This window comes from Hemiscyllium ocellatum, chromosome 2, assembly GCF_020745735.1.
Source record: "Hemiscyllium ocellatum isolate sHemOce1 chromosome 2, sHemOce1.pat.X.cur, whole genome shotgun sequence".
Lineage (NCBI taxonomy): Eukaryota > Metazoa > Chordata > Chondrichthyes > Orectolobiformes > Hemiscylliidae > Hemiscyllium > Hemiscyllium ocellatum.
In genome coordinates, this window is record NC_083402.1 from 83,680,422 (window position 1) to 83,699,381 (window position 18,960).

At 41.0% G+C, this 18,960-nt stretch overlaps 1 protein-coding gene across 1 annotated transcript in view; it reads left to right on the forward strand.

Moving 5' to 3' along the window:
- The window catches only part of psat1 (phosphoserine aminotransferase 1), a 50,356-nt gene that overhangs the window by 24,758 nt on the left and 6,638 nt on the right, over positions 1 to 18,960 (forward strand). The window contains exons 4-8 of the mRNA XM_060838049.1: positions 4,456 to 4,661; positions 4,750 to 4,922; positions 12,504 to 12,673; positions 15,377 to 15,505; positions 18,637 to 18,774. Coding sequence (XP_060694032.1) covers positions 4,456 to 4,661; positions 4,750 to 4,922; positions 12,504 to 12,673; positions 15,377 to 15,505; positions 18,637 to 18,774 — 816 coding nt within the window. The remainder of the gene's footprint in view (positions 1 to 4,455; positions 4,662 to 4,749; positions 4,923 to 12,503; positions 12,674 to 15,376; positions 15,506 to 18,636; positions 18,775 to 18,960) is intronic.

The window sequence follows — 18,960 nt, forward strand, 5'->3', positions numbered from 1 at the left end:
GAGATTTTATTTTTAGAAATCCTGTGATATTCTAGACTTAATTTAATTGGGGCATAAGAGCAGCGAAATTATGCTGAATTTGTGGAGCCTTTAATGTCACCTGCACTCGTTTGAGTGCAGTGAAAAGTTTATAATGTCGCCACATGGCGCCATCTTAGGTACCTAGTACAGATACTTTTAAGAGTTACAGAATTAAAATAGTAAAAAAGAAAAAGACTGACCTGGGAATACAGTGTTTTAAATGTCTGAATGAGAATGAAAAGTTTCTTCAAAATACTCAAGTCTGTGCCTATCAACATTCAAACACGAGGCCTAGCTGTCTCCATGCTCTGGCCTCAGTCCCAGACTCTCCTCCAGGATTGTCCCTCTAGCTGGCCTGGGCTCTCCCTGCTCCAGCTGTGACTTGGCTCCCTACTTGGCCTGTGCTGGCTCTTCTCTCACTTTGGCCGTGGCTCGCTTCCAGGACTCTGCCTGCATTTGCTCTGCTTCTGCTCCAGCCGTTACTCACTTTTCTGTTTAGACCTCAACAGGAATGTTGCATGCACCTTCCGGAGGGACGTGAATAAACAGAACGGTATGCAGAAGAGGGTTTCAAGAAGCTTCAGTCATAGAGTCGCAGAGATGTAAAGCATGGAAACAGATTCTTCGGTCCAATTTGTCCACGCTGACCAGATATCCCAACCTAATCTAGTCCCATTTGCCAGTACTTGACCCATATCCCTCTAAACCTTCACATCCAGATGCTTTTTAAAAGTTGCAAATGTACCAGCCACCATGTCTTCCTCTGGCAGCTCATTCCATATATGCACCACCCTCTGCATGAAACAGTTGCCCCTTAGGTACTTTTTATATCTTTCCCCTCTCATCCTAATCCAATGCCCTCTAGTTCTGGACTCCCTCACCCCATAGAAAAGACTTTGTGTATGTATCCTATCCATGCTCTTCATGCTTTTATAAACCTCTATAAGGCCACTCCTCAGCCTCCGACACTCCAGGGGAAACAGCCCCAGCCTATTCAACCTCTCCCTATAGCTCAAATCCTCCAAGCCTGCCAATATCCTTGTAAATCTTTTCTGAACCCTTTTCAAGTTTCGTAACATCCTTTCAATAGGAAGGAGACCAGAATTGCATGCAATATTCCAAAAGTGGCCTTACCAATATCCTGTACAGCCACAACATGACCTCCCAACTCCTGTACTCAATACTCTGATCAATAAAGGGAAGCATGCCAAACACCTCCTTCACTATTCTATCTATCAGCGACTCCACTTTCAAGAAACTATGAACTTGCACTCCAAGGTCTCTTTGTTCAGCACTCCCCAGAAACTTACCATTAAGTATTTAAGAACTGGTTCAAAGATAGAAGACAGAGGGTGGTGGTGGAGGGTTGTTTTTCAGACTGGAGGCCTGTGACCAGTGGAGTGTCACAAGGATTGGTGCTAGGTTCTCTACTTTTTGTCATTTACGTAAATGATTTGGATGTGAGCATAAGAGGTACAGTTAGTAAGTTTGCAGATGACACCAAAATTGGGGTGTAGTGGACAACGAACAGGAGATGGGCCAATGGGCTGAAGTGGCAGATGGAGTTTAATTCTGATAAATGCAAGGTGTTGCATTTTGGGAAAGCAAATCTTAGCAGGACGTATACACTTAATGGTAAGGTCCTAGGGAGTGTTACTGAACAAAGACCTTAGAGTGCAGGTTCATAGCTCCTTGAAAGTGGAGTTGCAGGTAGATAGGATAGTGAAGAAGGCATTTTGTATGCTTTCCTTTATTGATCAGAGTACGGAGTACAAGAGTTGGGAGGTCCTGTTGCGACTGTACAGGACATTCACTGTTGGAATATTGCGTGCAATTCTGGTCTCCTTTCTATCGGAAAGATGTTGTGAAACTTGAAAGGGTTCAGAAAAGGCATACAAGGATGTTGCCAGGGATGGAGGATTTGAGCTTTAGGGAGAGGCTAAACAGGCTGGGGCTGTTTTCCTGGAGCGTCGGAGGCTGAGGGGGGACCTTATAAAGGTTTACAAAATTATGAGAGGCATGGATAGGATAAATAGACACAGTCTTTCCCCTGGGATCGGGGATTCCAGAACTAGAGGGCATAGGTTTCGGGTGAGAGGGGAAAGATATAGAAGAGAACTAAGGGGCAACTTTTTCACGCAGAGGGTGGTGCATGTATGGAATGAGCTGCCAGAGGAAGTGGTGGAGGCTGATACAATTGCAACTTTTAAGAGGCAGTTGGGTGGGTATATGAAGAGGAAGGGTTTGGGCGGGTATGGGCCAGGTGCTGGCAGGTAGGACTAGATTGGGTTGGCATATCTGGTCGGCATGGACGGGTTGGACCGAAGGGTCTGTTTCCATGCTGTACATCTCTATGACTCTAAGACCTGCTCTGATTTGCTTTCCCAAAATGCAGCACCTCCCATTTATCAATATTAAACTCCATCTGCCAGTTTATGGAGCAGATACTCCTCAGCCCATTGGCCCATCTGATCAAGATCCCGTTATAATTTGAGGTAACCTTTTTTGCTGTACAATACACATCCAATTTTGGTGTCATCTGCAAAACTATTAATATACTTCCTATGTTCACATCCAAATCATTATTATAAATGACAAAAAAGTAGTGGACCCAGCACCGATCCATGCGGCATATCACTGGTCAAAGGCTTGCAGTGTGAAAAGCACCCTTCACCACCACCCTGTCTTTTACCTTTTGCGGGAGGATAGATTGGAGAGAAGGCTGAGGGAAGATTTCATGGAATCTTTAAATCACGTGGGTTCTGGACAGGGTACATCGGGAAAGATTGTTCCCACTCATGAATGGGTGAAAAACCAGCGAGCATAGTCTTAGTGATTGACAAAAGAAGCAATACAAGATGAGACTTCTTTTCTTGCTGTGAGTGCTTGTGCTCTTGAATGCATTGTCCAGAAATGTGATAGAGTAGGTTCAATTGAGGCATTTAAGAGGGCATTGAATAATTCTTTCCCTATAACTCTCTAAATAGAAAGGCAGGAGCCTTTCTGCACTGTGACATTCTGTGATTATGCGACAAAATTATGTTTCCAATTGTAAGTTGTATTGGTTAGAATTGGTGATTGTATTAAAATGGTCAGAGACTAGCAATTCAATTTGCATTACCTAGTTTAAAGTCTCAGTCTTGACTCACTGAATTGCTATATTGTCTTTTCTGAATGTGATTTTAAATACAGCTCTACCAGCCTCATTGGGTGAACTAAAAAGATCCCAAGGCACTTTTCAAAGATTAGAGAAATTGTGGCTGTTACCTTTCCCTCTGCTTTAAACTGATAGCCGTATAGAAATATTTTTGTATGCTTTTGCTGATTGACTCCCCAGTTGCAGATGGTGTGCAACCTGCACACTTACAGCTATGTCCTAGAGCTCCGACAGCAATAAACACAGCATCACCTTTTCTTGCTGACTGTCACTGTCACTTCTGCTTCCCTTCACCTCTCCTCCTGGCTTAACTGGCAGGGATTGTGATTGAGTGATAAGGGGAGCCTAAAGTTTTAGATGGTAAATTGCAGATGTACACAGAGGTGACATTAATTTGGGAGAAATGTAGCAGGGACGGGTGGCATCTGAGTGCTTGTTCAGTGATAGGAATTGATGAGTGTATTCTTATTGGATGTGAAGTGCTTTTGGAACATTTGAAATTGCCCAAGTGTTAAGTCCATTTTTGTATTGAGGTTCTTACACACTTGATGCAACTGCACCTCACCAACATCTGTGAACAAGCTAGATGTTATTAAGCAAAGTACAATACAAGCTTTGGGGAAACACTGAACACTGAACACTCTTTGCCATTCCTGCGATGCATGTCCAGGAAAGCTTTCTGAACAAAGGAAACAGTCCTTCCTTTATACAAAATTTTTTCATCACATCCAGTGATGTCCACCAGACAATCCCCAGTCACTCCGTCAGGGTCACATGCCACTCAAAACAGTGTTTCTGGAGGTGAGGTGGTCACTGCAATGTAATGCAAATTATTCCTTAATGGTCAGATCTGGTGTGAATTCTATTTTTTTTTAACCAAGTAGAGTTGTCAGAATTCCAACTTATTGATTTCTGAATAGGGAATGATGATGCAAATGGATATGAATGGCAAAGGAATGGCCATGTAAATGGTTCTGAATAATGGGAGAGGATGATGTAATTTTCTTACAATATATCTGTAAGTCAGAGGCATCCCATTTCCTGTAGGTTAGCAGAGCAAATTAACTCCTTTGCATATCAAATTACTTGCGTGATATTAGTGCTGCAGTTGGAGGAACAACTATTTAACCTTTGTGATATTTCAACAAAGTTGCCATTTAAGAATATTTGTATTCTAATTATATTTAAGCTAATCTCAGCAAAGGTTTACAGCAGACTTTGGCATTCCTCCTCAAGGAAGGGGAAGATTCACCTGTGTTTATATGTCTTTAATGCAGGAATATTCCAGAAAACTACAAGGTAATTTTTCTCCAGGGAGGTGGAACTGGTCAGTTCAGTGCTGTCCCTTTAAACCTTATTGGATTGAAAGAAGAGAGGAGTGCTGATTATGTGGTGACTGGATCTTGGTCTGCTAAAGCAGCCATTGAAGCAGCGAAATATGGAAAAGTGAATATTGTTCATCCCAAACTTGATGCTTACATAAGTAAGAACTTCTTGTGTTATGGATCCATTATGGCCAACTGGATATGTAAGATCTAATCTTTTTTAAAGACAAAAATCTTGTTTTCCAGCAATTCCAAATCCAAGTAGTTGGAATTTGAATCCAAACGCTTCTTATGTTTACTATTGTGCCAATGAGACGCTGCATGGTGTGGAATTTCCCTTTGTCCCAGACACAGAAGGAACTGTGCTGGTCTGTGACATGTCGTCATGTTTTCTTTCAAAGCCAGTAGATGTCTCCAAGGTAAGGCCTTTTCACCTAACTTTCAAGACCACCTATGTCTTTACATTGCAGTGGGTATTCTTAGAAAAAAAATGGTGTATTAAATGAAAGATTTCAATTGCATGGCGGGGATCAGGAAAAATAGTTCGTCCAATGAGGAAAGTTAGATAAAGGTATATGAAAATCTGAATGTTTTGAAAAAGAAAATGAGATGAAACAGCTTCTGATTATAGCATGAGGATAATGCTTATAAGGTAAATGATAAAAGAACCAGGCAAAACATGACTGGGGGGGGGTGGGTTGGGGGGAGAAAGGTTATGGCCTTGAAAGGTGATGGAAAAATTAAATCAAGTATTCATTGAATTTCCTTTTAACATTGTGGAAACATCTTGCACAGACTGAGGAAAGAGTTAGAAATGGGACATTTTTCTCCAGTTACATAATTATATGTAACTGGTTTTAACTTTGTATTATCTGCTTTCTAAAAAAATGGGATTACAGGACACATAAATTCAGTAATACATTCTGCAGTTTCAGCAAACTGTCAGTAATAACCACTAGAAAAGCTAACTTAGATCTGGAGTTTGATGTTAACAAAAATTTGTACTTGGCATGTTAAATAAGATGACAAAATGATCCATGGGCTGTACAGTTAGTCATAGAGTTGTACAGCATAGAAACAGAATAGTCGGTCAAAATTATCCATGTTAACCAGATATTCAAAATAAATCTAGTCCCATTTGTCAGCACTTGGCTCATCTACCTCTAAACCCTTTATTTGTGTACCCATCCAGATGCCTTTTAAATGTTGTATTTGTACCAGCCTTCACCATTTCCTCTGGCAGCTCATTCCATACATGCATCATGCGCTCTCTTTTTTTAAAGAAAGGAATTGTCCCTTTTTAAATCTTTCTCCTCTCACCTTAAACTTATTAGATTAGATTAGATTAGATTAGATTAGACTTAGATTAGACTTACAGTGTGGAAACAGGCCCTTCGGCCCAACAAGCCCACACCAAACCGCCGAAGCGCAACCCACCCATACCCCTACAATTACCCCTTACCTAACACTACGGGCAATTTAGCTTGACCAATTCACCTGACCCGAACATCTTTGTGACTGTGGGAGGAAACCGGAGCACCCGGAGGAAACCCACGCAGACACGGGGAGAACGTGCAAACTCCACACAGTCAGTCGCCTGAGTCGGGAATTGAACCCGGGTCTACAGGCGCTGTGAGGCAGCAGTGCTAACCACTGTGCCACCGTGCCGACCCTAGTTTTATATTCTCTAGTTTTGGATCTCCCTACCCCGGAGAAAAGACCTTGGCTATTCACCCTATCCATGCCCCTCATGATTTTATAAACTTGTATAAGGTCAGCCGCTGACTTTCCAGGGAAAACAATCCCAGCCTGTTCAAGCTCTCCAACCCTGGCAACATCCTTGTAAATCCTTTCTGAACTCCTTCAAGTTTCACAACATCCTTTCTATAGCAGGGAGACCAGAATTGAATGTATTCCAAAGGTGGCCTAAACAATATCCTGCAATATGACCTCCCAACACCTATACTCATGCACTGATCTATATTAGCAAACATACCTTGAATATTAAAAATTTATTAACAAAATCTAATATGTGTAGACACGAGTTATTGTTGTGGTTCTGTTCACCGAGCTGGGAATTTGTGTTGCAGACATTTCGTCCCCTATCTAGGAGACATCCTCAGTGCTTGGGAGTCTCCTGTGAAGCGCTTCTGTGAAGTTTCCTCCGGCATTTATAGTGGTTTGTCTCTGCCGCTTCTGGTTGTCAGTTCCAGTTGTCCGCTGCAGTGGTTGGTATGTTGGGTCCAGGTCGATGTGCTTATTGATTGAATCTGTGGATGAGTGCCATGCCTCTAGGAATTCCTTGGCTGTTCTCTGTTTGGCTTGTCCTATAATAGGAGTAATGTTGTCCCAGTCAAACTCATGTTGCTTGACGTCTGAGAGTGTGGCTGATAGCTGGTCGTGTCGTTTCGTGGCTAGTTGGTGTAATGGATACGGATCGTTAGCTGTCTTCCTGTTTGTCCTATATAGTGTTTTTGTGCAATCCTTGCATGGGAATTTGTACACTACATTGGTTTTGCGTGATGGTACAGAGAACACCGAACGTAGAATTCACTACAAACGTATACAGGAAAGCCACACACTCAGACCAAGTCCTGAACTGTGAAGGCAACCATTCCAACACACACAAAAGAAGTTGCATCAAGACACTGTTCAAAAGGGCCACAATACACTGCAGCACACCAGAACTGCAAAAAGAGGAAGAAGAACACCTCTATAATGTATTCGCTAAAAACAGATAACCCCACAATTTCATCAACAGATGCCTAAGGGAAAGACAACGGAATGAGGATATGCCACAATCCAAAGGACTAGCCACGTTACCATACATCAAGAACATTTCTGACTGACAGCCAGACTACTACGACCACTAGGACTCCTAACAGCACACAAACCAACAGCCACTCTCAGACAACAACTTACCAGGACAAAGGACCCGATACCCAGCATGAGCAAAACTAATGTAGTGTTCAAAATCCCATGCAAGGACTGCACAAAACACTACATAGGACAAACAGGAAGACAGCTAACGATCCGTATCCATGAACACCAACTAGCCACGAAACGACACGACCAGCTATCCTTAGTAGCCACACACGTGGATGACAAGCAACATGAATTCGACTGGGACAACACTACTATTATAGGACAAGCCAAACCGAGAACAGCCAGGAATTCCTAGAGGCATGGCACTCATCCACAGATTCAATCAATAATCACATCGACCTGGACCCAATATACCAGCCACTGCAGCGGACAGCTGGAACTGACAACCAGAAGCAGCAGAGACAAACCACTATAAATGCTGGAGGAAACATCACAGAACTGCTTCACATGAGGCTCCCAATCACTGAGGATGCCACCTAGACAGGGGACGCAATGTCTGCAAACAAATTCCCAGCTCGGCGAACAGAACCACAACAACGAGCACCCGAGCTACAAATCTTCTCACAAACTTTGAACACTTATTTATGAGCAATGAGATGGGCCAAATCAATCTCAACTTTTTTTATTGTTTTCTTCACCAATTTACTTTAATTTTGCACACTTTTTAAAGCAAACTCCATTTTTCCCTAAGGCTCTGATCCTTATAACCTGATATTTCCATTTATGTGCAAGCCTATAGTGATCTCCAAGCCATGACATTCCTTTCCATGTGTAATTTGGTGCCAAGTTGTATCCAAGGTTTAGAGCATTTGTTACACAAAATTTTAAATTTTCATAAATTTTAACGTTCAACATTACTGTTCTTTTTATGTTTATGCTAGAGGCTATTGTGTTTAAATTAAATCATTGAATTTTTGCAAGCCAGAACACAGTAGATATGTTGATCAATTTTAATAAGTAAAGGATTTGTTTGAAGAATGTATCTGATTTCACTGGTTCCATTACTTTGTGGTGATAGTGCTGTTTAATGACTCTATAGAACTTTATTGTTTAAACATTGAATTGCCACTACTTTTCCAGTGACAGCTGATTACATGATTGATTGATTGATTCAATATTGATTTCTGCCAGTTTTAGCAAATACATCACTTTGCCTTTTCTAGTGCATTCCTTAAAGGTATAATCCTTATGACCCATCCTGCTGCCCCTCCGTGTTTCAGAGCTGAATGAAACTCCCAACAATCTTTCAGTAGTACTTTGGAGATCTCTTTTTGGATGAGATGGCAAGCTGTTTACTGCTATCTGGAGAGAAATTATCCTAACGCAGTTTGAAGAAGCGGAATAATGTTTCGTCATTTACATTATTTTGTTTTTGGGGAGGTTGTTTTCTATAATTAGTTGTCATGTTTCCTGCATTACCCTGCTGAGGTAACTACACATAGACACATGAAATAGGAACAAGAGTAGGTAAAAGTGAGGACTATAAATGCTGGAGATTAGATTCAAGGTGCTGGAAAAACACAGCAGGTTAGGCAGCATCCAAGGAACAGGAAAATCGACATTTCGGGCAGGAGCCCTTCATCTAGGAACAAGAGTCGCCCATTTGGCCCTTTAGCTCCACCACTCAGTATGATCATGGCTGATCATGCCACTTGGTATCGTGCTCCTCACTTTTGCTTCATACCCTTGGATTCCTTTAGCACCAAGAACTATTTCAAGCCCCTTCTTGAAAACATTCAATGTTTAGCCTCAACCACTTTGTGGTCAAGAAATCCACAGGCTTAACACTCCCTAAGTGAAGAAATGTCTCCTCATCTCAGTCCTAAATGGCCTACTCGGTATGCTTAGTCTGTGGCCCCTAGTTTAGGACACCCCACTCATTGGGACCATTCTTCTCGCATTTACCTTGTCTATCCCCCTTTTCTTTTAGAATTTGATAAGTTTCTGAGATTTCTAATCCCTTTACTACTTTTCGAAATGCCAGACAACATAATCCTAACTGATTCAGTCTATCTTCTGTTCTACCATCCCAGGACTTAGTTTGCTAAATCTTCATTACGCTCCATCCATCGCCAGAACATCCTTCCTCAGATAAGGAGTTAAAAGCTGCATGCAATACTTCAGGTGTGGCCTTACCAAGGCTTTGTACATTTGCAGCAAGACATCTTTGTTCCTATACTCAAATCCTCCCTGTTTGAAGGCCAGCATACTTTGCCTCCTTCAGCACCTTGATGCACTTGTATATCCAGGCACTGAATGTAAGCATGCAAGGACTCCCCCTTTTTTTTCAATCATCACCACTCTGATAATCTGTCTTCATGTTCTTGTTACCAAATCTCACATTTATCACATGCATTTGTCTACTCACTCAGCTTATCCAAATCACACTGAAGCATCTCTAAGTCGTCCTCACAGCTCATCCTCCCATCCAGCTTTATGTCATCAGAAAATGTGAGATCTTACATTTAGTTTCATCATCAAAATCATTAATGTAATTTATGAATAGCTGGGTTCCAAGCACAGATCTCTGCTGTACTTCCCTGGGCACTGACTACCAATAGAAAATAGACCCTTTTATTCCCTCATTTTCAGTGCGTGCCAGTTTTCTTTTGATATCCGTCTACTACACCCAATCCTATGTGCTTTAATTTTACATGCCAATTTCTTGTGTAGGACCTTATCAAATAGCTTCTGAAAGTTCAAATAAACCACATCAACTAATTATTCTTTGACAACTCTACCAGGTACAGCCTCTCAAAATTCCAATAAATTTATCAAACCTGGTTTCCCTTATGTAAATTCATACTGTGTCTCATCCTGTTACTATTTTCCAAGTGCTATGCTATTAAATCTTTTATAATAGACTCTAGCATTTTTCCTATTATCAATATCAGGCTAAGGGTCTAAAATTCTCTACTTTGTCTCCTTTCTAAAATAGGTTGTGTGCCTTTTTGAGCAAAATAGAATGTATCTGCAAATGCAAATTCACTCCATAGACTTATCTGTGTGTGTGCATGTGAGGAAGAGAGTGTGTGTGCGTGAGTGTGATGGAGTATGTGCCTGTGAGAGGGTGTGTGCATGGGTAGAGTGTTGGGGTTGGGGGATAGAGAGAGTGTGTGTGTGTGTGTGTCACAAGTCTAGGGGTGAATTTATATTTGCAAAATTGCATTTGCAGATACATTTCTATTTTGTTCAAAAAGCACTCAACCTGCATGCAGTCAATCCATGTGACATTTTATAAATTCCTACTTTGGAAATAGAACCAGTCTGACGCAAGTTTGGGATACAGACAGACTCTAATCTCACACCTTTAAGGCATTGTCTGAGCTGAGAATTGACCTTTTTTATAAAACCTTAAATCATCTTGGGAATGTGACTTAGAGTCATAGACTTGAAAGAAATTCTGGGATTTACATATTAATGAATCAAAACCTGCAACTCCTTCTAAAAGGTGAAAGACTTAACAGCAATCTAGGTACAATTACATCAGTTGTCTGACACTTTGACCTTGTGCAATAAATTTGATGCCTTATGATCTTGCCTCACTAGCTCCTGATGAAGGAGCAGTGCTCTGCAAGCTAGCAATTCCAAATAAACCTGTTGGAATACAACCTGGTGTTTTGGGATTTTTAACTTTCTAAAAACTGAAAGTCCTGGTTATTCAATTCCCAACTATGGCCACCGGCAGCCACAAGATTGTAATCCCAACTACATAGTACCCCCCAATTATAGTAATTTGTGTGACTAATTCATACACCTTTAATACGTGAAGCACTTGCAATAGGCGCAAGACTCTAAGTACTCAAGAAATGAAGCAGAGTTTCAGATTCTAGGGGACATCATTGTCATCTTTTAACATTTTGTCCTGCTCATTATTTTGCATTGAGGAAGAGAATGTCTTTTCTGCCAATGCTGCTGTTTTTTGTTTTTGTTGTTTCTTCTCTACTGTCTCCATGAATAGGTTCCCATCCTCCCATTTTAGTTTGAAACCCTCCCCAACCTCACTGGCAAATATTCTCCTCAGGACATCCGTCCCAGTCCTGCCTAGATGCAACCTGGTCACACTTTCCCTGAGAACTGGTTCCAGGAATCTGAAACCGTCCCCCTTGCACACTTTCTCCAGTTATGTATTCATATGAACTGAAAACAACAAATGCTGGAGATCACAATGGTCAGACCGTATCCATGGAGAGAGATCAAGCTTATCTTTTGAGTTTAGATGACTTTTTTCTTTCAGAGCTGAAGTGAAATGTGGAGGAGGCAGCATTTATGCGATAGTTTCGGGGGTGTGGAGGGAGTGGTTTGTGGCAGTGGTGAGATGTAGCGAGCTGGTGGGATCCTTGTCTGAGGGAAGAGCAAAGCCTCTTCAGAGTAGGCATTCCTTGAAGACATGTGGCAGTTGATTAAACACAATGTGGGAGTAAATTACTGTAGATGCTGGAATCTGTACTGCAAACAACAAATGCTAGAGATCTTTCACTATTTCTACTCTGATTAGTATGTGAATTGGTAGCAATCCTGAGATTCTACTTTTGAGGTTCAACTTTTAAACTTCCTATATTCTGCTTTCCGGACTTTATTCTTTTTCTTACACGTTGGTTTCAAAGACATAGGTTGAGAGAGTTGTTCGTTATTCCTGTTCAGAATGCTCAAAGCCACTCCCCTTTAAAATACATTAATTTTAAATATTTTGCTTTTGATATAACAATGTTTACATCAATATATATAAATGCAATATTTCTTTTCTTTGGCTTGGAATACTTATCCCTTGCATCTTTTGGATCTTTTGGAACCTATGCTTGGATTCAGTCAGAATACCTGGTAGCTGAATCCAATTTGCTGAAATTTTTAATGAACTACTTAACTTTTATATTTGTTCAAGGGGAAGTAGGATATTATTGGCGAGGCCAACTTTTATTGACGTTCCCTAATTGCCTTTAGGCTTGTTGAGCTACTGCCTTGAGTTGTTGTGCTGATTGGGAGAGGGTGGTGTGGTGGTCGATATACCCACTGTGTCATTAGGAAAGGAGTTCTCTAAGCTTTTGTTTGCATCCAAATTTCCAAGCTTGCAGTCCATCAAAATTAATAGAATTTTGCATGCTGTTATTCAACAGTTTGGTTTGATTTTCGCTGGTGCTCAGAAGAACATTGGTTGTGCGGGAGTGACTGTGGTAATAATCAGAGAGGATCTTCTGGGATTTGCATTGAAGGAATGTCCAATAGTGTTTGACTATAAAGTACAAGAGAGCAGCAATTCTCTTTACAATACTCCTTCAACCTATAGGTAAGTGGTTTATATTTTATCTTGCATGTCTAAATTGTTAAGCGCAGGTATTTAGTTTAATAGTTTTTTTTGCGTTAAAAAAGCTGTTCCAAGTTGCAGTTTCGTTTTCAGAGATCATCGTTTCTATTAGAGCTTTTTCCAAGCTTTCAAGTCTTTAGTGGGTCTGTATTGTGTGTAGATGGTAAAACAAGTCGGGGCAGCTATAAATGTTTGGCTAGGTGCCAGCACCCAGAAAAGATAGGCTGAGTTGCTAAATCCTGCTTATTAACATTCCAGTGTCTGCATCAATATTTGTTCATAATGTGTTGAATTTGGACTTGTTACAGTTGCACAGTGAATACAAACTAAACGCTCAAACACATGTGAACCTTGAAAGGGTTCAGAAAAGATTTACAAGGATGTTGCCACGATTGGAGGGTTTGAGCTATAGGGAGAGGCTGAATAGGCTGGGGCTGTTTGCCCAGGAGCATCAGAGGCTGAAGGGTGACCTCATAAAGGTTTATAAAATGATGAAGGGCATGGATAGGATAAATAGACAATGTCTCTTCCCTGGGATGGGAGAGTCTAGAACTAGAGGGCATAAGTTTAGGGTGAGAAGAGAAAGATTTAAATGGGACTGAAAGGGCAACTTTTACACTCAGAGGATGGTGTGCATATGGAATGAGCTGCCAGAGGAAATGGTAGAGGCTGGTACAATATTTAAAAAGTACCTGGATGGGTATATGAATAGGAAGGATTTTATAGTGATATGGGCCACTTGCTGGCAAATGGAAGAAGGTTAATTTAGGATATCTGGTCTGCTGAAGTAGTTTTTCCACAAATCCAGACAACACGAGTTTCAGTACAACTGTAGATGCGTTATTATTGGACAGCTGGTGAGAGATTCTCAGTGACCCCAAAGGAGTCATGTGGCCTGCTTGTGGTGGCATTTCTCAATGAATCCCTGCTCCACACACACATGCAGAATATTTTATAGGAATTTTATTGTACAGAGGTTGACAAGTCACATAATTGATTGCTGTTACATTGTTTAAGTCTGATAATTACAATTTTACAATGCCCGATGATTGCCGATTTCCTGTGATAACTAGCCAATGGTTTACAGGGACAGGCTATCATATTCTTCATAACCATATATTTATAGATAGAGATTTTAGACTGAAGGACTTTGTTCTCATGGTTGGATACACATGCCCATGTTAAAAGGTAGGGGAAGCATGATAATGGGATCCGGAGGCCATTAATAAGGTTATGGCCAAGGCCATCTGTCTTGACCAGGGAAGACAAACACCTTTTTTGTCTGAGGCTGCAAGTGAAATCCATGTGTGAGGATTCTGTTCTCCGGGAGTCAGCTACCTCCCCCCAGCCCGCTGTGCTGTCCCGTCTCATTCTGTAAGAGGACAGGTTTGCAATCGATACTGCAGTGAGTCCTTTTAGCAGTGGAATGTTTAACCCTTGAGTTCCCAATATGTCATGATAAAGAAGTAAAATTGGAACTTATACTTTTGTGGCTTTCTAATGTCCTCAGGTCGGCATGGACGAGTTGGACCAAAGGGTCTGTTTCTATGCAGTATATCCTTATGACGCTATGTTAACTCTTGTCACTTCAACTCTTTTTAAATGCCCTAAATGTTTCAATTACTGTCAATAAACTGGAAAAAGACTCTTGATGTCAAATCTTCAGATATTAATAGTCTCGAGGTTTGCCTCAACCAGATCTTTATTTTCTTTTTCTAAAAATTTGTTTTTTCCCTATATCTGATTTGAACTGAACCAGTTTACTTTGCACCCAGTGTCCAGTTTTCCTTTTGTTTATTTCTCGATGCTTCAACCTTTGTCGGTTTTGAGTCACCATCTGCTTGGTTTCCCCCAGCTCCCATATTCAACAACTTTAAAATAACTTCTATACTTATTCTTGCATGTCTTGATGATTCTCACATCGATGCTCTCCATAGCAAAACCTGAGCATGTTTTGGCATGTTTCCTTACTGCTCACAATGAACTATGCTAATAGCACTGAAAATAAGTGACATGAAGTAAAATAGAGCTGGTATGAAGTCTCTGAAATTTTATGGCTGTTACTATTAATATCTTTTTGTACTTGTATTCCTGCATAAAGTTGGCACTTGTAATTCTAGCTTTAAAAAAATCCAGCATATTCATGCATTTTATATATATATATATATATATATATGTGTGTGTGTTTATTTATTTATTTATCTGTTTGTTTATTTATGGTGACTAGTTTTATATTGATTTTGGAGATGCCGGTGTTGGACTGGAGTGTACAAAGTTAAAAATCTCACAACACCAGGTTATAGTCCAACAGATTTAATTGGAAGCACACTAGCTTTCGGAGCGACGCTCCTTCATCAATCACCTGATGAAGGAGTGTCGCTCCAAAAGCTAGTGTGCTTCCAGTTAAACCTGTTGCACTATAACCTGGTGTTGTGTGATTTTTAGTTTTTTATATTGTGTTGGAACTTTGACGTTTCAAGTATGTGCATGTATATGCTTGTGCATCTCACAATGGAGTCTAACCTTATGTCCTGCCGAAAGGGTGATGGAAACTTTCAATGTAAATGAACCAGCTAGTTTTTAATCTACTGAAGCTCAAAATATCTTTAGTCTTGTTTGCTCTGGCATCTTGCCCTGTCTGCAAAATGTGTACAATGTAGTAACTCAGATTTGTTTTTCTTTCAGCATTTACATTATGGGTTTGGTCTTGCAATGGATTAAAAAATGTGGTGGTGCTCAAGTGATGGAACAAAACAGTATTGCTAAGTCAAAGCTGATTTACAATGTAATTGATGGATCCAATGGATTCTATGTGTAAGTTTTCTTTTGTACTATACTAAACTTCTGAACATTTTAAATTGCCATGTTTAAACTAAACTTAGTCCTGGAAATAGCATGAGGTTTGGTAGCAAGTGAGTTTTTTTTGTGGGTTAGCGTAAGATGACAATAAGCCAGAACTGTCCCTCCAGTACCCAAGAAAGCATGTGAAAAGTGCCTTAATGACTACCGCCCAGTGGCTCGCACCTCCAATAATCATGAGGTGGTTTGAGAGGCTGGTCATGACCCACATCACCTCCAGTCTCCCAGCCTGCCTCGACTGCCTACAATTTGCCTATTGCTGTAATTGGTCTACAGCAGTCATCATATCCCTTGCCCTGCACTCATCCCTGGAACATCTGGATAATGAGGACATCTACGTCAGACTCCTGGTCATTAATTATAGCTCCGTCTGCAGCACCATTATCCCCTCCAAGCTGATCTCAAAACGGAGAACTTGGTCTCAGCATCACCCTCTGCAACTGGATTTTCAGCCTTCTGACTCAGATTTCAATCAGATGAAAATAGATAACAGTACGTCCTCCTCAATAACACTCAACACCAGAGCCCCACTCCTCCTCCCCCAAGAATGCATCCTCAGCCCTATACTGTACACCCACGATTGTGTTGCCAAATGCCATCTACAACTTCACTGATGACACCATCGTAGTAGGACGGATCTCTAGCAATGTTGAGTCAAAACACTGAAGAGAACTAGAGGGCTTGGTGATGTGGTGCAGTGAGAACAGCACCTCTCTGAATGTCAGCAAAACTAAAGGACTGATTATTGACTTCAGAAAAAAAGGAGAACACGCCCCCATTTACATTAACGGAGCTGAGGTTGAGAGGATGGAGAGTGTCACGTTCCTCAGAGTGATAACAACTGACAGCCTGTCCTGGACTTCCCACATAAATGCGAGCATCAAGAAGGCACGGTAATGCCTCTTATACCTTGGGCGGCCCCGGAAATTTGGCATGTCCATAAGGACCCTCATCAACTTCTACAGACGTACGATTGAAGGCATAATGTCTGGGTGTATAATGGCCTGTTATGGCAACTTCTCTGCCCAGGACAGTAAGAACCTACAGAAGGTTGTGTGCACAGCCCAGACCATCACAGAAGTTGGCCTTCTGTGCATGGACTCCATTTACCTGGCTTGTTGCCACGGAAAGGCTGTCAACATCATCAAAGATCCCTCCTCCCCCCCTCTTCTATCAGGCTGGAGATACTGATGCCTGAGTACATGCATCAGCAAGTTCAGGATTAGCCTTTTCCTGGCTGTTATTAAACTGATGAATGAACTCTCTAACCTCAAATAATGCTGATCTTGCTAATGTTGATCGTGCCTAGCGAACGCCCTGTGCAATATAATTTGTATGCCTCAAGTTTTCTTTTTACAACCTTTTTGATCTGTACTTCCCTTACTATGATCCGCCTGCACTACTCTTAAAGAAAGCTTTTCACCGTACTTTGGTACACATGACAGTAAATCAATCGGAGAGTAGAGCGAATTGGAGCCACTGCCCCTGCAACTTATCGAGTCCCCGCATTCTAACCGCAGGAACTTGCAGACTTGAATTTTTTTTTTGGAAGAATGGAAAGGAAAGCTGGAAGGCATGGATGGCTGCAGTGATATTGGCCTGTCCCCACACCCTCTCATTTTTGTCTGCTTCCCTTGTCCTTCTAGATGGTAGTGGTTCTGGGTTGGAAAGTGCTGTTGAAAAACCATTTGTCAGTTGCTGGAGAGTGTCATCAGTGTGATGCACAATAATGCCACTGTGCACCAAAGATGGAGGAGTGATTTGCTTGAGATGTATAGGATACTGTTCAAGATGTTGTTTTGCCCTGGTGGGTTTAAGATTTTAAGTGTATTGATCCAGGTATCACGCTTCTGATTTATGCCTTGTAGATAGCAGATGGGTCTTCATGAGCCAGAAGTACTCTGTACAGGAATCTGACCTACTTTGTAGGTATACTGTATTAGTATAACTGATCCAGTCTTTCTGCTCACTGAACTGTAAGAGTTGAGGGTGGATTCATTGATAGTCAAGGAACACAGCACTCCATTCTAAGTGATTAAAGACTTAATAGCAATCTAGGTTTGTTCAATACATCTCATTAGTTGTATGATACTTTGATCTTTTTACTATAAATTCTGTGCCCTATGATCCTGTCCCACTAGCTACCTGACAAACCAGCAGCGCCCCGAAAGCTTGTACTTTCAAATAAATCTGTTGGACTATGATCTGGTGTTGAGATGTTTAACTTTGTCCAACACCAGCACCTCCCACGTTTATGGCTTTCATCTGAATGTTAGTTTTCATTTGTTCTGAAAAATCGCCTTATTTTTGATAAACTGCATTGATAATTGAGAACAGTGGCATCTGAAATTTTTGACCAGACTTTACCTCTGTTTCCATAAGAATTAAAGTCATATAGAGTTTGGTTTACATGTGCAGACACCTCCTTACTCATGTAAAAGTTGGATGAGGTTTCAAGCTACACAGGAAATACTATAGATGAACTGCTGAGTTAACACCAGTTTAAGGAGGCCTCCAATTGTTGTCAAACTCAAACCCTCCTTCACTGAGTGCGAATCTGAACATATGAATTCAGTGGAGGAGTAAGCCACTTGGCTGTTCGAACTTACTCTGTCCTTCAGTAAAGAACATTTCCACTTGTCCCTGATAACTTTTCATAATGTCCCCAATCTTGCTCCAAAGGAACACAAATGGTTTAATATGAGAGGAGTTATGAATGGTCCTGGACATTGTGCAAACTTTCCACTTCTGACACTTTTTTAATATAATGGAGGGAAGGGCATAGGACTTTAACTGGAGTAGGCCATTTGGTTCTTTGATGCTGGCCATTGGAGCTGATCATGGTTGATTCTCAGATTCTGCCCTAAGGACTTTCTGTTGTAATATCCTGAGGTTAAGCTCAATCGGTCGCTGACAACATTTTCCTTTTATGTCTCCAGCCAGTCTTCTCCATGTCACTTTATTTCCCCCATCCCTGCCATTGACTTCAATTTGCAAAGATTCCTTGATGCCATGCTCTCATAAGTGATACCTTGACATTGAGGGGTATCATTCTGAACTCTGCTCAACATATTTTTTCTTCTTAGGAGTCTACCTGCTTCAATCTACAGAAGTAGAATGAATATTCCATTCCGCATTGGAAATGCTAATGGGGACAGTATTCTTGAAACTGAATTTCTTGACAAAGCTGCTAAACGCAATATGATATCATTAAAAGGCCACAGGTAAATCTCTCAGCACAAATTATATAACTTAGTGGAACTGTGATTCTGATACTTCTTTGGGAAATCTTTTATAAGTCTTTGGGAATTCCACTTAATAACTAAGGAATATGCAAATGTGTAAATGGGTCTCTTTCAAAGGTGGGATCTGATGTTTATTGAATGTTTGTATAAATAGCACTAATTCCA